Source organism: Python bivittatus, unplaced genomic scaffold, assembly GCF_059951505.1.
Source record: "Python bivittatus isolate LINGU-HERP-01145 unplaced genomic scaffold, Pbiv_v1 ctg000440_np1212, whole genome shotgun sequence".
NCBI classification, from domain to species: domain Eukaryota; kingdom Metazoa; phylum Chordata; class Lepidosauria; order Squamata; family Pythonidae; genus Python; species Python bivittatus.
The window spans coordinates 7,347,220-7,368,706 of NW_028277063.1; the positions used below are offsets into that span (position 1 = coordinate 7,347,220).

Sequence of the window (21,487 nt, forward strand, 5' to 3'; positions counted from 1 at the left end):
AGGCCTTTTTTTTAACTTTAGGAAAACATTTTTTTCTTCTGGGCCAAGGCCATTTCTTTTGGTATATTTGAAAACTTGCCTTTTCAGCAACTAAACAATACAGAGCATATTCTGAAAATCCTTGACTATACTTGCAAGTTTTAAAGATACAGACCAGGCTGGGAAAGGGAGTGACATAATCCATACCTTTGTCACTTGTGAAATATTATCTGGAATCAATGTTTTCTATTGGTCAGTTCTCATATGTAATCAATGTCTTTTACTGTTTGATTACTTGCTTTCTGACGTATCTCATATATTGAATGTATGTATCATTTGTTTCTGTACCCTGTAAAAAGACTTGACCCCCCCTTAACAAACGCTTTTTGCTTTGCCTGAATTACTTATGAATTACATATTTTCAGGTAGGCTAAGAAGCCACCTTTGCAAAGGTAAAATGGTTTTCTCCCCCAAATTCAGGGAATAGGTCTTCAGCTCCATGCCACTCGGAATGCCTCAGATTTAAAGGCAACATACTCACACATGCAATTGTACCAGTGTTTGGTGAGACTTAAGACAAGTCTTCTTCAAGTGGCACTCTTGGTTTCTTTATCTCCCTGACCTCTAGAGTAAGGAAACCAAGGGGCTGGAGTGGATCTGAGAGGCCACTCTGATTCAATCCAGTTTACCACTCTGAATGTCCCTTTATTCCAGTGGATGACCAGAGTCACAAATGAAAAGCCCATCAGATGCTCAGGAAAAACCTTAAGAGTCCTTGGAATACGCACAGAATCCATCAAGGTGGACTGTTTTAATAGGTCCTTTCCTCTAGGGAGATAAGCCACATCTCAAAACTCCACAGCAGTCAGAGTGATCTGCATGTCAAGGGGTAAAGTTCATGTAACATAGTCCCCAAGAAGGAATTAGATATTGTGTGTATCCTCTCATATGTGTAGGGCCCTTAATACGTTGGGTGAGTTGATGGTTGTCAAGTGTACATAGAATGCTGGATCAGTCCAGACCACTTACCAAGGGAAAGTATGTTGAAGTCCACCAACATTACAACTTGGGGCAACTCCACCAACACCCAGCAATTGGGTTGGGTAGTGTAGGAATGATATAGAAGCAGCAAACCCGACTGGCACCTTTGACTCAGCTGCACAAAGAAGGTGTCATACCTGCTTGCATGTGGAGTAGTGGCACTTGATGCCAGCTGTGATTGAATGTCTAAGAGACCCTGGGAATATGGATAACAAGAAAAGACCATTACAGGAGAGATTCCTTAGTCCAGGGAGTAGGAAAGCTGAGAAGGAGGCTCAGGGAGTAGCCATGCTGTGCACACACCAACACATTCAAAGATCTATCATACTTTCATAGTTCCTCCCAACCCACCGCTTGTGGCAGCATGATGAAAAACAAATAGACAAAGATTTTGACTGAAGTGATTGGATTTAACAAGAGCTACAAGATGTGACAAACTTGAACTTTGGAATTATGCATTATAAACTTAGTTTTTTTCTTTCAGATCCAAGGGTAGAAAAATAAAAGAATAGGGCTTGTGTCTGTTTAGACATACATGCACAATATAATCTATTGTTCCCATTTTGCTTGGACAGGAAGTTTCAGGTAAGCATAGAACTTCCTTAGGGGCTACTTTGGTGGCCTTTACTATTGGGCAATGCCCTCAATTTCATGAGTGTTCAGAGGGACATGGAAACATTAAAGGAATCCCCAGGGCAGCTTGCAGAAGCAAAGTACATGGCTTGGGATACATCTTGCCTCCACTGCAGTACTAGAAAGTTTTCTTCTGTGCATCTACCAAGCTGGAATGGAGCCTCTCTTTGCAGCTGCGAGCTATCTTTCACAAAACAAGAGGGAGATTTCTTTGTTCTTTGTTCTCTGAGTGGAGGACATAACTATCCTACCTCCTCCTAGAACATTGGCATAGCTAATACCAAACTTCTCCATATCTTCAGCTGTGAAAATCTTTCATTTGTGAAAGATGACAAATGGGCAAATCTTTCATTTGTGGCTCCTGTTGCTTGCTATTGGTGATTCCTACCCAATATATCACTGATTCTGTGAGATATGCTGGACCTTCTCATGGGTGGAAGGGGGAACACTGCTTGGCAATCAATTACTTGTCAGTGCTTGTTGTGCTAATCCTTGTTTCCTGGCCAAACCTGGATTCTACCCTGAAGAGAGCACCCTTCCTAAGCCCCAGGATTCAGACTCCTCATTTTCCTTCCAGTTTGGACTTCAGAGGAAAAACAGTTTGAAGGGCTTGAGAACATTTAAGAGCCATTAGCATGATAAAACCTTTTCATCCCACCCCACTCCTTGTTATTCTGGTCTTCATTTCTTTTTCCTGTTGAGAAACTGAAACTGAGGCTCTTTCTCTCCCTCATCCCGTTTTGCATCAAAAAAGGTAAATTGCTTGTTCAGTGGAGTGTTGCCTTTTCCTTTCCTACATACCGAGTTCAACAACAAAATCTTTGAGGTGTGTTAGGTTACACTTCAACTTAAAGAAGGTGCTTTGGGTCAGAGACTCATTGAGAAGGGGAATTTTATTCATTAATTTTGCACAGAATAAATTAATTTGTGTAATGTCAAAAGCTACCTATGAACAAGTAGTTTGGCCCCAGTTAAAGGGTAATACCCCACAAGCAATCCTTAAATTTGCTTGCAGTTCTATAATTACATCACAACTCATGCCTGCAAATTCCCAACTTCATGTGAGAATGGACACACATATTTCAAACAAAGGTATTGCCCCCATCCTCCACTTCAGTAATGAACTAGGGTCTTCTACAGTGACAGTACAAACAGCATGAAATGCAATGGATTTTTAAGGAGACTTACACATTCAGGGAGTTCAAAAATGAAACTAAAATTAGCATCCAATCAATACAATTTATTAGATAATGTTTGCAGTCAATGGCATAAATGATAACTTAAAATACATTTGTTGTTCAATAGTTACCATTAGTAATTTATAGGCTAACACAAATGTCTTGATCAGTTAACAGTCTAAAGGCTGAGATCCTAGGCTACAGTGGTCAATATCCCAGATTTTGGCTGCCATAGCTGCAGGTGAAGCTTGCTTTCCTACATCTGTAGAGCTGGGTAATGCACAGTTGTAGGCAAGAAATCCATTTGCCTTTGCAGTTCTCTTTGATGTTATAGCAAGGGTGGAGCTGTAGCTAAGTGACTAATAATGGTTGGCAACCTCTTTGAACCTGAGAGCAAGATGCCACATCCTCCTGTCCATTGCATATGGAAGGAAGACACTCTGTTGCTGCTGAGCAGTTGTCCAGCTGTGAGTCTGTCACTGAGACCAGGACAAACATGATGAGATTATCTCTGTCTATTATATTCCAGGCAGGCTAGCCATATGTCATAATTGGTAGTTACAGAATTAGTAGAAATGGTACTTGATAATTTACATCCAGATCATAAACCTTTTGGAACCCTTTCAGGGCCACTTATCACTAAATCTTATGGGGTCAATTGTATGACAGGTACTTCTTCACATTCTTTGGATTCTTGCTCTCCTGAACAAACAAGCCCACCAAACAGAGGTGTGTTTTTCCACCCATTCACTGACCCCTGAAATGCTGAGAACATTCATTCATTCATTCATTCATTCATTCATTCATTCATTCATTCATTCATTTATTTATTTATTTATTTATTTATTTATTTTTCAAATTTAGTCATGGCCCTTCTCACACAAAGAGTGACTTGTGCACTAGCCTCCTTCAAGGTTTACTTACTCATTGGTTTCTGACCAGCTCCGGAAAGCTGGTACATGATATTATAATAATAATGTAGTCACTGACATTCCTTCTCATCAGGAAGTAAGTAACGTAGGAACAAAAAGTGAATGTGCTTAAGAGAAGATGCTGAAAAAAGGGATAAAGTCTTTAGTTAAATCTTGATTTTGCTTTTCAAATAAAAGTAACTAAGAATATTTGGAAAATGCAGAAAAAATTGATCAATCAGGATCTGAGAGGGATATTTTCATGAATATTCTGCTTTGCCTAGAAATACAAAAATCTAAATGAAAAAACTTTTGACACAGGATGAAAGAGACTGATTGTTAATCAGTCCTTTCTTCTGATTAGTTGTTCCCTGTTGTTCAGGTCTGGCCGAAACACAATGATGTAACATTTGGGGGAAAAGATGCAACCCAGAAGCCCAGCACCCGAGGCTAAGATGGAGAAGATCTCCACAGCCACCATGTATTTCCCCTTGGAGCTCAGGTATGCTGGGACAAAGGACAACCAAACACTGCAAAAGACCAACATGCTGAAGGTGATGAACTTGGCTTCATTGAAACTGTCAGGTAATTTCCTGGCAAGAAAAGCTGTGGTGAAGCTGATAAAAGCCAGGAAGCCCATGTAGCCAAGCACACAATAAAACATGGTCACAGAGCCTTCGTTACATTGCAGGAGAATTTCTTCAGTCATTGAGATGATATCAACATCTGGGAATGGGGGAGCTATTGTCAGCCACAGAGTACAAATGCCTGCTTGGATGAGGGAGCAGGAAACAATAATGCAATTAGTTAGTTTTTTCCCCACCCACTTCCTCATCCGGGATCCTGGTTTGGTGGCCATAAAAGCCAGAACCACTGTGATAGTTTTTGCCAAGACTGAAGAAACAGCCACTGAGAAGACCATGCCAAAAGTTGTTTGTCGCAGGAGACAGGTCCATTTTCCCGGTTGACCAATGAATAGCAGTGCCGAAAGGAAGCAGAGCAGGAGGGCAATGAGGAGCGTGTAGGTGAGGTCCCGGTTGTTGGCTACAACAATGGGAGTGTTGTGGTGCCTCAGAAATGCTCCAAGCACAAGAACCGTTGTCAAAGAAAGAGAATGTGCAAGACAGGCTAAACTGATCCCTAAAGGTTCCTTATAAGTCAAGAAGCTAATACTTTTGAGAATACAAAAGTTGCGTTTCTTGTTTGGATAGTATTTGTCTTGGCATTTAGTACATTCATTTGTGTCTGAAAAAGAAGAAATGATGTGGTGTTATTCTCATACATATTCTGTATATCTGTGAAACATGGCAGAATCATAATATTATAATCATAAAGCTAATTGATGATCATAAATGTATATTCTTTATAATCATTGGCAATCTTTATAAAATTTTATGATTACCAAGATTCCTGCTAAATTTAATTGGCACACAAATTTAATTCATTTTTAATAGTATTTGATATTTGTTTTATTAATATTTTATATTAATATTTTATATCCATCCATCCATCCATCAATATCTGACAAATGGAATGAAAAAACTATGGTCCCAGTAAATCATGAAAAAATATTTTCCTTTATTTTCCTTGTGTGTACAGTGCGTGTAAATTGTATTTGATTGAATAAATGTTACAGTAATTTGGCCCATAAGGTATCCTCTGGAAAAGGGAATGTATCTTGTGTTAAACAGTTTCTGTACATTTAACTGTCTGCACAGTTAAAACTGTTCTTCAGGTCTATACCTATAGTGCAAAATGTCTCAAATTTGACTAATATTGTATTTATTGTTATCAGAGAAGGCTACACATGCTGTGGGTACAACTAAGGTTGGGAACCTAATCTAACTGTTCTTTGTCTTTGTAATAAATGTTATGTGGGTTCTTCTGTTAGTGAAAGCCATAATGGATGAGAGAGGTCAATAGCTATGGGCCCCTCTGGGATATCAAAGGCATATCAAAGATTGTGACATGGAATTCAGGAACAGCAAATGGTCAAGAGTATGAAATTGCATACTACAGAGTTGCTCTGTAGTGAGATTTTGTTGTTTAGTCGTTAAGTCATGTCCGACTCTTCGTGACCCCATGAACCATATTGCGCCAGGCCTTCCTGTCCTTCACTGCCTCCCTGAGTTTGCTCAGTTTCATGCTCATTGCTTCAGTGATGCTATCTAACCATCTCATCCTCTGCCGTCCTCTTCTCCTTTTGCCTTCAATCTTTCCCAGCATCAGGGTCTTCTCCAAAGAGATCTCTCTTCGCATTAGGTGACCAAAATATCTGAGCTTGAGCTTCATTATCGATCCTTCCAATGAGCAATCAGGGTTGATTTCCTTTAAGATTGACTGGTTTGACCTCCTAGCAGTCCAGGGGACTCTCAAGAGTCTTCTCCAGCACCACAGTTCAAAGGCATCAATTCTTCGGCGCTCGGCCTTTTTATGGTCCAGCTCTCACAGCCATACATTACTACTGGAAAAACCATAGCTTTGACTATGCGGATCTTTGTCGGCAAGGTGACGTCTCTGCTTTTTAATATGCTATCTAGGCTTGCCATAGCTTTCCTCCCAAGGAGCATGGCTGCAGTCTCTGTCTGCGGTGATCTTGGAGCTCAAATAAATGAAGTCTGTTACTGCTTCCATTTCTACCCCTTCTATTTGCCAGGAATTGATGGGTCCAGACGCCATGATCTTAGTTTTTTTAATGTTGAGTTTCAAGCCAGCTTTTGCACTCTCCTCCTTCACCCTCATCAAGAGGCCCTTTAGTTCTTCTTCACTTTCTGCCATTAGGGTGGTATCATCCGCATATCTGAGGTTGTTGATGATTCTCACTGCAATCTTGATTCTGGCTTGTGATTCTTCCAGCCTGGCATTTCTCATGATGTACTCTGCATATAGGTTAAATAAGCAGGGTGACAGTATACAGCCTTGTCGTACACCTTTCCCTATTTTGAACCAATCGGTTGTTCCATGACCAGTTCTGACTGTTGCTTCTTGGCCCGCATACAGATTTCTCAGGAGACAGGTAAGATGGTCTGGTACTCCCATCTCTTTAAGAATTTGCCACAGCTTGTTGTGATCCACACAATCGAAGGCTTTTGCATAGTCAATGAAGCAGAAGTAGATGTTTTTCTGGAACTCTCGTGCTTTCTCCATGATCCAGCGAATGTTGGCAATTTGATCTCTAGTTCCTCTGCCTCTTTGAAACCCAGCTTGTACATCTGGTAGTTCTCGGTTCACGTACTGCTGAAGCCTAGCTTGTAGGATTTTGAGCATAACCTTGCTAGCATGTGAAATGAGTGCAATTGTGCGATAGTTTGAGCATTCTTTGGCATTGCCCTTCTTTGGAATTGGAACGTAAACTGACCTTTTCCAATCCCGTGGCCACTGTTGCGTTTTCCAAACTTGCTGGCATATTGAGTGCAGCACTTTAACAGCATCATCTTTTAGTATTTTAAATAACTCAGCTGGAATACTGTCATCTCCACTAGCTTTGTTGTTAGCAATGCTTCCTAAGGCCCACTTGACTTCACTCTCTAGGATGTCTGGCTCAAGGTCAGTGACCACACCAGCATGGACATCAGGGACATTAAGATCTTTCTTGTATAGTTCTTCTGTGTATTCTTGCCACCTCTTCTTAATCTCTTCTGCTTCTGTTAGGTCCCTGCCTTTTTTGTCCTTTATCATGCCCATCTTTGCACTAAACGTTCCTTTGATATCTCCAATTTCCTTGAAGAGATCTCTAGTCTTCCCCATTCTATTGTTTTCCTCAATTTCTTTGCATTGTTCATTTAAGAAGGCCTTCTTATCTCTCCTTGCTATTCTCTGGAAATCTGCATTCAGTTGCTTATATCTTTCCCTTTCGCCCTTGCTTTTCGCATTCCTTCTTTCCACAGCTATTTGTAAAGCCTCATCAGACAGCCATTTTGCTTTCTTGCATTTCTTTTTCTTTGGGATGATTTTAGTTGCTGCCTCCTGTACAATGTTACGGACCTCCGTCCATAGTTCTTCAGGCACTCTGTCTACCAAATCTAATCCTCTAAATCTATTCATCACCTTCACTGTGTACTCACAAGGAATATGATCTAAGTCATACCTGAGTGGTCTAGTGGTTTTCCCTACATTCTTCAATTTAAGCCTAAATTTTGCAGTAAGAAGCTCATGATCTGAGCCACAGTCAGCTCCTGGTCTTGTTTTTGCTGTCTGTATAGAGCTTCTCCATCTTTGGCTGCAAAGTATATAATCAATCTGGTTTCGGTATTGACTATCTGGTGATGTCCATGTGTAGAGTCGTCTCTTGTGTTGTTGGAAAAGAATGTTTGCTATGACTAGCTTGTTCTCTTGACAGAACTCTATTAGCCTTTGCCCTGCTTCATTTTGTACTCTAAGGCCAAACTTGCCTGTTATTCCGATTACTCCTTGACTTCCTACTTTAGCATTCCAATCCCCTATGATGAAAAGGACATCTTTTTTTGGTGCTAGTTCTAGAAGGTGTTGTAGGTCTTCATAGAAGCAGTCAACTTCAGCTTCTTCAGCATCACTGGTTGGGGCATAGACTTGGATGACTGTGATATTGAATGGTTTGCCTTGGATACGCACTGAGATCATTCTGTCGTTTTTGAGGTTGTACCCCATTACTGCCTTTCCCACTCTCTTATTGACTATGAGTGCAACTCCATTTCTTCTAAGGGTTTCTTGCCCACAGTAGTAGATATAATGGTCACCCGAATTAAATTCACCCATTCCCGTCCATTTCAGTTCGCTGATTCCCAAGATGTCGATGTTCAATCTTGTCATCTCATGTTTGACCACATCCAGCTTGCCTTGGTTCATAGAGCTTACATTCCAGGTACCTATACAATATTGTTCTTTACAGCATCGGACCTTCTTTTTGCTTCCAGATACATCCACAGCTGAACGTCCTTTCGGCTTTGGCCCAGCCACTTCACTCTTTCTGGAGCTACTTGGAATTGCCCTCCGCTCTTCCCCAGTAGCATATTGGACACCTTCCGACCTGAGGGGCTCACCTTCCGGTATCATATCTTTTAGCCTTTTAACATTGTCCATGGGGTTTTCTTGGCAAGGATACTGGAGTGGGTTGCCATTTCCTTCTCCAGTGGACCACATTTTGTCAGAACTCTCTGTCATGACCTGTCTGTCTTGGGTGGCCCTGCACGGTATAGCTCATGGCTTCACTGAGTTACGCAAGCCCCTTCGCCACTACAAGGCAGTGATCCATGAAGGGGCTGTAGTGAGATGGGCAGTGACAAATTTGAATATAAATAAATAAATAATGTAATGAAATAAAAAACAGAAAAATAGCGTATCTGTGAAATTGATAGGAAGGGGAAGACTATAATAAATCTGCATGAAATTTGTCTGATGTTGTAGAGTGAATATGTTGAGGGAAGCAATGATGCAGGTTTTTTTTTAATGAACAAAAGATCTATGAAAGTATTAATTCGTTGTTACCTATAATAGGTTGTTAGGGATGTGTGAGAATCTGCTTATAGAAAGATCCATCTGCTTTGAATACATTTTAAGCACCTGCCTATTCATCCCTTCACATGCTAAGAAATGAATATCAATGTAAAAAGATGATGTGATTTTTTAGGATGAAAGATTGAGAGAATTTGTGAAGGATACTGAATGTGGGACAGATGATTTTTTGGTAGTGTCAGGAATAGGTCTCAGAAAAAATGGATCTGGTGGAAAAGCGAAAAAAAGAATAAAATCAGAATAGCTGAAGAATGATAAATACAAACTCTCTGTGCAAAACTTATAGAAGAGAGATTAGTCTCCACGAGAATTAATGGAAAGTGGAGGGAAGGAAACTGCTTGAAACAGCATTAAATACTTATGTTACAGAATACCACAGAAATGTGTGGCCTCACCCTTGGGAAATATGAGAAAGAATGTTTGATGGAATGATTAGTGAAAGAAAATGTGGTTGGGAACAAACACATCCAAGAGATTGCTAAAAAGAATAAGGTCGAGACAAAGCTACTGTGTATCATGTAGGTAGAGAAAAGAACGTAGTTTCAAAGAATGTAGTGGAAGAGGATAAGGAAGGATTAAAATTGAACAGAGAGAGAAAATGCAGACCAATTTTGATGGAAATAAAAGATGGTTTGGGAAGTGGGGAAGAAGTCCAAAGAAGGAGTCTTCAGCAGAATGAATGGAATTAGAAATGAGTGATGAAGTGATTTCTGTTAAAAATGAGGTGAGGGAATGCTTGAAAGAATATTTCAGAGATTTGTATGGGAATAACAATGATATGTTGAAGAATGGACTTGAAATGAAAATAATCAAAAGAAAGGGAGATACATTTTGTGAGAATGTTAAAATGGTAAGGATGCAGATTTTGATGCTAATGCTAACATTATTATTAAAAGTTAAAATACGAGTTTGGATCGCTTGTGGAATGGTTGTACAGGTTGTTTCTGTTTGTGTAAGACTGCATCTGTGACTGACAATTGGAAGAACACTATTACTGTTCAGCTATATGAAGGGAAAGAAAATGAGAGGGAAAGGGAAACCTACAGGGGGATCAACTTGTGAAGTGGGCCTGGGAAGGTATTTGGCAGAATGAAGGTATCCTGGACTCTAGATGCAGGAAGGGGAGGTTAGAATATTTGCTTCATTAGAAGGGCTGCCCAAAGACTGGGAAGGAATGATGGATGTACATGTGCTCTGACCTATTTGCCAGTATATTTCTTGATTTAAAGCACTTTTATGGCTGCCCATTTCAGACAACGCGGCTCTTGGTGACATACAAAGAAAGAAGAAAAGTCAAAGCCAACAAATAACAAAACAAAGCATATCATTAAAACCAATAGATGGCAAACATGAGTATACCACCTCAAAATGGGGACTCCTTCTGGCCCAAGGCCTGGGGAAAAGCCAGATCTTGGCCACTTTCTTTAAGGCCTGCAGGGTCTGGTGCTCACCATATCCTGGGGGAAGATGGTTCCAAAGTTCCATTTGAAATTTCCACCCAAGCCTCATTCTTCTGAACTCCCTCCTGCCTTGCCTGACTGTGATCATCAAGGACAAGAGGACACCTTATTCCCTGCCATGCCCATCTTATAAATTGCTGTTTCACACTTTGGCAGAAGACAGGAGGGAGGTACATTGAGATTCTTCCCTTTTGGCCTTGTGTGTTCTCTTTGAGGACATGCCTGGCCCTTCTTGTGCTGGGGAGGAGTAGGGAATGACTGGTCTCAGTGGATTTCATAGTGAAGAGGGAGAGGGAGTCTAAAGTGAGAGGTGGTATGTTAGAATATCTAACAGACCCTGAGAGCAAGGGGGAGGGAGAAAGTCCATTACAAAAGAGGTCCAAGGGGGAAGAGAAACACAAGAAAGTGGCTTAGAGTAACTTTGTCTTAATTAGCCTAGGTATTAGCTGATATGGAGAATCATGTTGGCAGGCTTTCAAGATCCTGTTCCTTTAACCAACTAGACATAAACATCATTCCAGAACTTCCAGTGGTTTTAGCTTTAGGGCTTCACAGAATGTGAACAAAGAGTTTATTATATGTCTGTGGATTGATAGAAAGTATATGATCAAAAGGTTGAAGAATGGAACTTGCAGAAATTTGGAGTTGAGGGTTGATTCCTAAATGTGATAACAGTGTATGATTGAAGTAAAGCATATGTGAGAATAAGTGGAATGCTTAACAAATGGTTAGTATAAGCCAGGGAGTAAGACACATGTGAGTGATGTGCCCTTGGTTGCTTAATACAAATAAATATATGAGGAATGTTTGTAGTGACATTAGAGATATGTTGGCTCAGGATACAAATTTGTATCCTGAAGCAAAAATGGCCATATTACAACATATCAAATATAAAACAATAAAAAATAAAAAATAAAACTGATACAAAAAAGGCTGAATAATTAGTAGTGTAAGGAAGGCCCTGAAGATTTCTGCAAGCCATGGTTATTGCTAAAAATTTAGCAAGATTATTGGAAACAGATGAAGTGATTTAATTCTTATTTTAATTTTAAACCTGTCTGATTTTCACATTTAAAAATCAGATAAGAATTCAACTCTATCAGCTGAACTTTGATCTCCTAGGAGGAAAATGAGAACCTCCTGCTCAAAAGAGCAATTAAGATTTATAACAAATGGTGTCTTGAATTCTGTCCTCCATTTAATATATAGAGGCCCTTCTAGCAGTACATGTGAAACAGATTTGACTTGTCTATTAAAACATATACAAGTGTGTTTTTCATAGAGGATACTGATGTATCAACCACTTGTTACTCTATTGATCATTCTTTCATTCAGGTCCAGAAAAATGAACTAGAACATATAAAGGTACTTCATGTTTATGTTGGAAATGTGGTAACAAAAAAAGTCATTGTATCATGCCTGGTGGACTTGTAAAAAAGCCAGAAAATTTTGGGTTCAAATACATATAATGACAGAAAGAATTTTACAGATCAGCATTCAACTGAAACCAGAACTTTTCTTGCTGGGATTAATGCATAGAGAGTTAAAAAAGAGTCACGGGAGATTATTTTTATATATGATCACTACTGCGAGATGGCTATGTGTGCAAAATTGGAAAGACTCTGAAACACCCAAAATGGAGGAATGAATGGTGAAGATGACAGAGATGGCACAGTTGACTACATTTATTAGTAGCTTGAAATTCTGATGGACTTTTTGCTGAAAAAGAGATTGTTTTCTCACTATTTTTCTCCATCTGCTCTATTTCTTTTAAACATCAATATGGATTTTATCTTGTGAAAATGCCTTAAGATTCAGGCTAAAGGGAAGAGTCTCCTATGTGAAATATGTGAAATATTATAAAAGGATCTGGGAATGGAGCAGAGAAATGTGATTACTGAGTTGTAATCAAGGAGGGAAACTCTCCTTCCATCTGTCTGGAGATCTAGGTCCCAGATCCTCCACTAAAGGATGGCAGCCTAATTTCAGGTGGATAAGGTGGTTAAGGGTAGAATAGGAATCCAGGTTATGGACTTTGAAATTCTGGATTGGATAGCTTCTAACCCAGAATCTTCTGTATAAATACATAACTGGGCACGATATAGCTTGGAGCCCAGTGCTTTAGCTTTGAATAATGGGGTGGCTTCTGGTATGTATCTGTATTAATATGCATATTTAATAATTGGCAAAGATGTCTTTTGGGCTTTTACAAGAAGGTCTTTTGCCTGATTGATCCAGTAAGTAGATGATTGAAAGGGGATGCTGAGGTACTTAAAAACTGTGCCTTGCCTGAAAGGTTTCCTGTAGATGATGCCACGTTGCTGGCAAAAATCTTAACTGATTTCTACTTAATTTTTGATATTTTGCAACAAGGAACATAGTGAAACAAGCAATACAGATCTTAAATCTATGCAAACATTTGCATGTTATACATAAATGGCAAAAGACCAGGACAAATAGATGATTGTGTTCCCCTTGGTAAAATATTTGCTAACTAAGAGAAAATTGATGGTGAAATGTTAAGATGTACAAATGCTGGTACAACTCTTGACAGGAATGTTAAAGAAGTGAAAGTGTCTGTGTATATGAGCATGCTTTCACTAACACTGTCATATAGAAATAGCAGCAGAGGTTTCACATGGGTGTGCAAAGATCATCAGTGAGTGTGAGCGATGCTGTCTGTCTCTGTATTCTATCTCAGCCTGAAACCTGACTGGATGCAGACAAAGTACTTCCTCCAGGACCCTCTGAAGCTACAATCTGACACTTTCTCCAGAACCCTTTTTCTAAAAGGGATGATTGGAGAGTGAAGCAAAATTGTCTAGACCATTTTGATATGTGTGTGGTAAAGAAGAAGAACTGGGGGATACACTGAATGGCTGCTGAACGACTGTGAATGGAAGATACAAGCAAGGGATCATATGAAAGAAGTGCATTGAGATTGTGGGGTTATGTAGGGAGAAAGAATGAGGAGTGAATTCCAGAACAAACACATGAACTAAAAGTGAATGGATAGAGAGACCTAAGAATACTCCAGATTTATTGGACTTCAGTTATTTTCATTATATTAACTGGGTATACCAGGAATTGTAGTCCAACAGATCAAGGCAGTGGAAGATGGGAAAAATGATCTAAACAGTGTTCAACAATAGATACACAATTGCAGTGATGCTTCATAAATAGATGGATGATAGCTTTTAGGTGAAGAACTGGTAACTTAATTTGGTCATGATCATCATCACTGATAATTAATGATCCATTTATACTTGAATATTCCAGAGAGCAGAAATTATTAATCCTCAGGTTTAGAAAATATCTACTCCATATTTTAGAGCACACTATGTTGAATTTAATCAAAATGCATTAATTATTGTATGGATTTCTTTAGAAAAAATCAGGAGGGGATGAGCATCTCTCACCATTCTTGGTTGAAATTCTCCCTTCTGGGCACGGGATGCAGTCATAGCAGCAAAATGGCTCTCCTTCCTTCACTTTTTTGCTGAAACCGGGATAACAGCTCTCACTGCAGACAGAAATGGGCATCGCCTGGACATGAAAGAGGAAAATGATACACTGGAGGAGGGAACCAGAAGGTTTTTAGTCCAGTGGCCACCTTGGAAATGATGAGAGGATGTCGTGGGCATCTTCCCAGTTGAGGGAGAGGAATAAGAGTTTGGAAAGCATTTTTACACTGTAAAAGCAGCAGTATAAAGCTCAGTTAAATACATGTAATTGATTTTAGATTAAAGAAGTGCAATCATGAGTTCGGAAGAGAGAGAAAGAAACCTGGACTGCTAAGATTAAATGTAGCCTGGGCCACAGTGGGCTGGGAATGAGATTAATTGTATCATGAGGACATGGTGCCCAACTACCTTTCACCTAAAAACTGTAAATGGGTCATCTTTATGCCACAAATAATTAGATATGATGATGAGATCTAAAAGTTGCTTATGTGGAAATAACTTTATGTAGAATTTATTATTGTCCAATATGATGAATTCACATATCAAATTAGAGAAACCATCTTAATGCAGAAGTAGGGACAATAATTAAATCCTACCTGGTTAAACCAGTTGTGCCATGTAATGATGTCACTATTGATGGTTAATATTTTATCTGGAGGAGCTGAATGATCCACATTTCCAACTTTCACACGAAGAAAAGATTTGTTTGGGAAAGCAATCAAGTTGATAATATCAAATCCAGCTGCTACAATCCAATTCTGATCAAAGGATACCTGTTCCCCAGCACTATTGTTAAAAGCAATATTTCTGAGAAAATAGTGGAGCTAAATTGAAAAGAAAAATGCAACAGCTTTGAAACACTAAATTTCCACTCTCGATGCTGATATTTTTCAAACAGAAAAGCAGATATTTAGTTGTATTCTAGGCACTTTTTTTCTCATTGTGTTGCAATAAAACAGAAGATGGAGTCAGGGACATAAATTAAAGGGTCCAATACAGCCCAGATTATTTTTGGTCAAAAATGAGACAGAACTAAGGGATCTGATTAATCGTCCCCTAACTTTTTCCCAATACCTTGCTTAATAGAAAAAAAAATGTTTACCAAATTAGAGATAGACAATCTTCTAGAGTCAGATAATCATAAAGATATATAAAGATATATTTGCATGTGAGATTCATGGGGGATGGAAAACAGGCTTTCTAAAGTTATAATTATGAGTTAACTAACATAGGAAGATACCCAACAAAAATCAATGGACAAGAGCCATATAATAATCAGTAATAACGATAAAAATAATCAATAAAGAAGCACATCATTCTGATTGAAGCATAATTTTTTTTCCAATTCTGGGACATCAGAAGTCAGTCCAATTACATATTCAAGGTTCCGATAAAGATTACACTCATAGTATTTTGCCTCTTGTGGATATTACCTCCCAGACATCTTGACTATGAATCTTCCTTCCTACTCTATCCGTCCTTGATTTCTCCGTATTTCTAGAGGAGGATAGAGCATGTAAAGCATGAGCTATGGCATAAATAGCATTGTAGATGCTGTAGCTGAGGCCAGTCATATCCATTTCAAAAAAGGGCCCAGGAAGGCTCCCCAAATTCTCTTTTCCATTGCAAATATTTTTATCCACACCACTCATAATTATATCTGGGAATACACAGTCAAAGGCTTCTTGCCAGAACTGTCTGATAAACCCATCTTCCTCTGCGGTGAAGGGGTCTTGCTTCTCAGCAAATGATCTGAACTCTGGTAGAGTAGTGGAGTGAACTGTGAAGGAAAGGGCCCCATCAATTATTTTGATATCCCAAGCACGTTGAAAACCGATTAAACTGAACTCCATCTGTGCTGTCATTATCCACACCATTCCTTTTGGTTTACTTCTCACCTGTTCTATATTTGGAATGTATTCCAGCCATAACAAATTTCCCATGGCATAAGATTCTCCATTGTACACCAGTGCATTAACTTTACCACCCATGGCATCATCATAGATTTTTGCCCCCTGCTCAAGCATGGCTGCAAGTTTACTAAAATCACTAAACTTGTGAAATTTTTGAATGAAAGAAACACAAATCCCATTTTTGGAAAAAAGAGGAGTCACTGTTTGTATAAATTTTTCTCCCTGGTCATTGTCCATGGTAAGGATCCCAATCCATGTCCAATTAAAATGCAGGAGCAGTGAGATAATCCCTCTATGCTGAAGTTCTTCTGGGGGAACCATCTGGTAAAAGGAAAGGCCTGGGTTTTTATCATTCATGATTGGAGCAGGGCCATAAATGAGCTAGAGAGAAAGAGGAAAAGAACCTAAGACTGGCATGACTTTCAAGTCTTCATAGTGATCAACATATATTGAATCAATAATCCTGATACCAACCCTTTAAAACAGCCTTGCCTGCCTCGTTGAGATAGGAATTCTCTGAATGTCTATTTCTGGAATTTGTAGTTGTGGAAGGCATCACAGCATGGAAGGTGTTGGAAGTCTGTTGAATGCCATTTCAGCGATGCTCCAGATCTGGAGGTATTACTTATATGAATTTATCTAAAACCAAGGAGTAGATTTGTAGGTGGTGGGTAATTGCTGTTTCATATTTTCAAAATACAGAAAGAGGATTTTTAAACGGTTAATGTTCTACTTCTGTTGAAGGTGAAACCAATTACCTCAGTGATAGTTACAGAATAGTTAGATTTGCAGACTTCACTAAAATTCATTTTTTGCAACATCTTTTGCTATATATGAACACAAAACGTAGGTTTATAAGGAAATGTCTAGCCACACAACCAATCACAGTACAGTCATCAGAACCCATGTGGGGGAAAAAAATCAGAAACAACCAAGAGCTTACTACAACCCTTTGGCATCACTTTAGTGCACAAGGTAACAAAATATATTCAAAGCATTTTAAAGCATATCCAAAGGCCCTTTAGCTAAAGAAGATAAAACATTCATTTACAACCTATAATGTAAGGACAATGGAAACTACTATGTAGGAGAAAGAAGGAGAAGATTTATAGGACACACCCATGAATATCAATTGGCAGTCAAAAGACACTATGAGATTTTCTTAATTTTACAACAGTGATGGTTTCAGCTGGGAAATGGTACAGATTTTACACTATGCCAGGTCTAAGAAAGGAAGAGAATTTCTAGAAGATGGCATTGACAGATTAGCCATCAGTAGACATATAGAAATAAATTCTATTCATAAACCATTCAAAAAGAGCAACCAAAAATTGAGGAAAGGCAATCAGCCTTAAGCATATCCTCTCTTATCACATCCCTGTTAACCAATATCCAGAGAAGCAGCAACCAGTACAGATGAGCAAGGACAATCAATGCCAAAAATGGGTAGGACAATCTGCTATATATAAATCTCCCTTCATATCAAACCAAATGTCCCTTCATATCAATACACTGAATTTTGTGTGTGTGTTGATGTATGTGTGTGCCTGAACTGCTGAAATGGGGATGACAGTTCTTGCTGCAGAGAACCAGGTATTACCTGGAAATTAAAGAGGAAGGATATAGTAGAATTGGGAACCGAAAACTTTTTGGTCCAGTGGCCATATTGGAAATGATGAGACCATGTCATGGGCATCTTCCCAATTTAAGAATAAAAATAATAGTTTGCAAATGATTTTACATTGTAATAGCAACAATGTAAAGTTTAGTTTTAGATTAAATGAGTGCACTCATGAGTTCTGGAAAGAGAAAAAAAAATCTGAATTGAATTTTGGCAGGTCTATCATCCTCCCTTAGTTACTACATATAGGGAGATTTGGGGATCAAGTCCACCAAAAACAGGTTTGATGTTATTCTCGATATTTTCTGTCTAGTTGGAGATAATTATTTGTTAATGTGCGATTAAATTTTATAGATATTAGAAGTATAGATATTTTTCCAAAACAATTGTCTCTAACAATATTAATACCCCCTCCCCCAAAAAGGACAAAAAAATTTTTATATACAGAGCTTGATTCATCTAATTTAAAGGAAACAAGACGTATGGTTGAATTTCTGTTGAAATCATCACTGAAAAACATTGTAAATTATACTAATCATTTGCACATTGGTTCCTTTGGCAATAGTGGGTCTCAATTTATTGAGCATTAATTTTTGAAATTGATTTTGATTGGATCTCATTCCAACTCATTGGCTGAGTTCACACAACATGCTTAACATTAAATCCAAGTTAAGAAATCCCAGTTATAATGTTTTTGAAATATAATGCATCGAGATAAATGAACCACCTCATTACGTAATATGATAGCATGGTTCATGCAGTTTGCTAAGAAAATGGTTAAGCTCTGAAGAAATCAGTGAACCACAAAAATGTCCATATCATTTTAGTTTAATCCATGAGATTGTTTGGAAGCAGCCACCCAGTTTGGAACCACTTCATGAAATTATTCTTAATCAGACTGCTATTTACTAATATTAAAAGCAAAAACCAAAACCAAATCAAAACCCAGACCCTGGAAAACTAGCTTTTTTTCAATAATGTACAATAAATTGAATAGTTGAGCAAAGTGAGACCAATCCACAGCACAAAAACAATTAAATCTGTTTTTAAGTCAAAACAGTCAAATTTCAGGGGAGTTATTTTTCAACTCCTGAATTTTTTAGTTTAATGTACTTAACACTACAAAGTAAAACTGCATTGTGAAAGTAAGACACTAAAAGTAGCATGAACTTTACATGCAAATGATGTCTTACCTGTGGAATCTTATAGATATCCAAGATAGTTGCCACATGAAGGGAGATTTCGGCATCCAGACCTCCAACAACAGCTATGACATTATTCTGAATGTTACATAGGTAGTTGGGGACCAGTCTCTCAGTTGCTGATAGAAGTAGCATGGTGGCCTGATAGGTCCTTTGAGCATTGTCATAGCTATCATAAATATGGAAGCCCAAGGTGAGGTTGGGTAAGATTTGTGGGTTTTCATTGATTTCCTTGACTGCAAATGCCAAAGCCAGGATGTGCTGGTAATTCTTAGGAACTTCACTACAATGAGAATTGCATTGCATGTCAGAAGGATATTCTCCCAGGTCTTACATTCTAATCAATAGTTACTGTATAGCATAAGAGGCCAGCTCCATTAAGTAATCCTGTACTTTTGACATCGTAAATTAACAACCATCAGGATGGAGAATTAGTATGCACATATCTACAACTGTATATGCTTAAATAATACTCATTCTCAGAATGCAGACATTTCTGCAGGGAATGCCTGGAACTGACATGTATAATGTGGCTTTCAGAGAGAAAGACATTAGTCCTGTGGCACAGAGCCAGGCTCATAGACATTGTTAATTGGAGTAGAAGATTTTGCAGCGTGTTTGAAGGAGTCATTGCTTTGTGAGATACAAGGCGACTTAATATATCTTATTTAGGAGGACTGTGTAGAAAAATGCAAAAGAGCCCCATATCAGCATTCCCCAAGCTGTCTGCCCCACAGTATTGCCCAGCCAGTGTAGCAATGGCTGAGAATTATTGAAGTGGAAGCCCACCTATTTGGAAATACTCAGTTTTGGGAAGTTTGCTTTAAACATTTCAGTATATTCCATACTATGTATTGCCTGGTTAAGAAAAAAATGCTGTTCTTAGCATCTCCTTAATTTCTCCCCAGTCAGCTACTATTTTCTGATGGCAATGCTATAATCCATTATTTCAGCAATAAAACATGCAGGAAAATATAAACAAATAATAATTGTATTCCTTACATAAACTGTCCAGGCGATAGGGGGTGTTCTGCAAAGGTGACTTGTTCATCTACTGAACCAACTTTAGATGCAATTCCACCAACCATAAAGTCTCCTGGATGATGGTACTTGTGATATGGAGGATATGGATGAAATACTCTGCACCTGTGAGTTATGCAGACCACATGGGGACTCAGCACTAGCATTAAGACCAGTAAAATTGCCATCCCCATTAGAAGGGCAAATCTAAAAAAAAACCCTCTTATTCTTAGGAGCCATTAGCATTTCTGCAATTAACACACTCTGACTCTTTAGGTCTGAATCTTGGTGTATCCAGGATCAGACTTGGGAATCCTTACCCATCCATAAACCTGCTGTGTTTCTCTCCTTCGCTAAGTGGTATTGATATTGTAAGAGAAAGAGAGAGAAACAACAACCTACATTAGTCTTTTTTATTAGTCTTTCTAACTGGCACTGAAATTCAGTGGGATTTTGAGAAACTGCAGAATTAAAATAGTAATGTAGGTGCACAAACAAGAAGATAATTATTAAGTCAGAGTTCAGTTCTCTAGGGAAATCCTGAAGAAATCATGTTTTTCACAGTTGAACTTTTGTTTTCATTCTTATAGGAAGTAGGACGTTTGACTTAGATCAGGAATGACGACTATTTGAGTGATTGAAATCCACATTCATATTTTGGGAACAGCTTGATGGTGATAGTGGGCGAAGTGATGATGCCAAGAGATGTGCTTGAGATTTTCATGGGTTTGTTTGAGGTGGTATTCTGAATCTGGCTTGCTGATAATATGAGCCAGTCTTGAACTAAACTGTGAAATAATAAATGCATCACTGAAAAAGGCAATATCAATAATTTTCATATCATAGCCAAGAAAATGGCATGGATGTGCCTGTCACATCACCTTGGACCAAGCTCCACTCAAAGAAGACTGTATCTTTACTTTTATGGTCTTTTTGTTTCTGTTAATCTGCATGTCGACACTTAATTTAGAATTTGCAGGACTGATACCAAAGAATGAGAACACTGAGGAAGACACCAGGACACCAGAATAAATCTTGAAAAAAGGTTTATTAAGAAGTTTCCCCTAAATACTTTCATCAGGAGTATACTAGCCCAAAACAGCCGGGCAAGCCCTAACGGTGCAGGGAAGGTTATGTTCCGGAACTTGACTCACAAGGAAGCTGGGAAAAAGGAGTATATCTTATAGCCTCCTTGCCCCACTACCCACCCCTTTGAATTCTCACTTCTTGTTCTAGGGTAATTAGCAAGGGGAAATTAATGTTTGTATTTATATTCATTGAAGAGGAAAAGATTACAAGAGAGTAAGCAAGCACACAATGGGAATACACATTGAAAGGAATGTTTTGGTGCTGGCTGTTTGCTTAGTGTGCTGGTGACTATGATCCCAGAGCCACTTCGAATAGCAGAAGAAACCTTTAGGGTGAAACTGAATAGGGCCTTTGCCAATGTCAGATAGCAGTGCAAGCTGGCCAAGGGTGGTAATTAACCTGTGGCTAGCATTTTTTAGAGAAGTGCTGTGTTGCAAAGAAAAGCAGTTCAGGAAGAGATAGCTTGTTTAAGCAATCTCTCCCTTC

At 38.7% G+C, this 21,487-nt stretch overlaps 1 protein-coding gene across 1 annotated transcript; it reads right to left on the minus strand.

Annotated features, from left to right (window-relative positions):
• Positions 1–4,085: 4,085 nt before the first annotated feature.
• On the minus strand, positions 4,086–20,100 carry LOC148215723 (vomeronasal type-2 receptor 26-like). The gene is made up of 6 exons (XM_088142414.1): positions 19,895–20,100; positions 18,884–19,175; positions 15,590–16,450; positions 14,753–14,980; positions 14,112–14,238; positions 4,086–4,987 (listed from the first exon to the last, which is right to left on the minus strand). The coding sequence occupies exons 1-6, from the start codon at positions 20,098–20,100 to the stop codon at positions 4,086–4,088; spliced, it is 2,616 nt and encodes an 871-aa protein (XP_087998540.1).
• Positions 20,101–21,487: the final 1,387 nt, after the last annotated feature.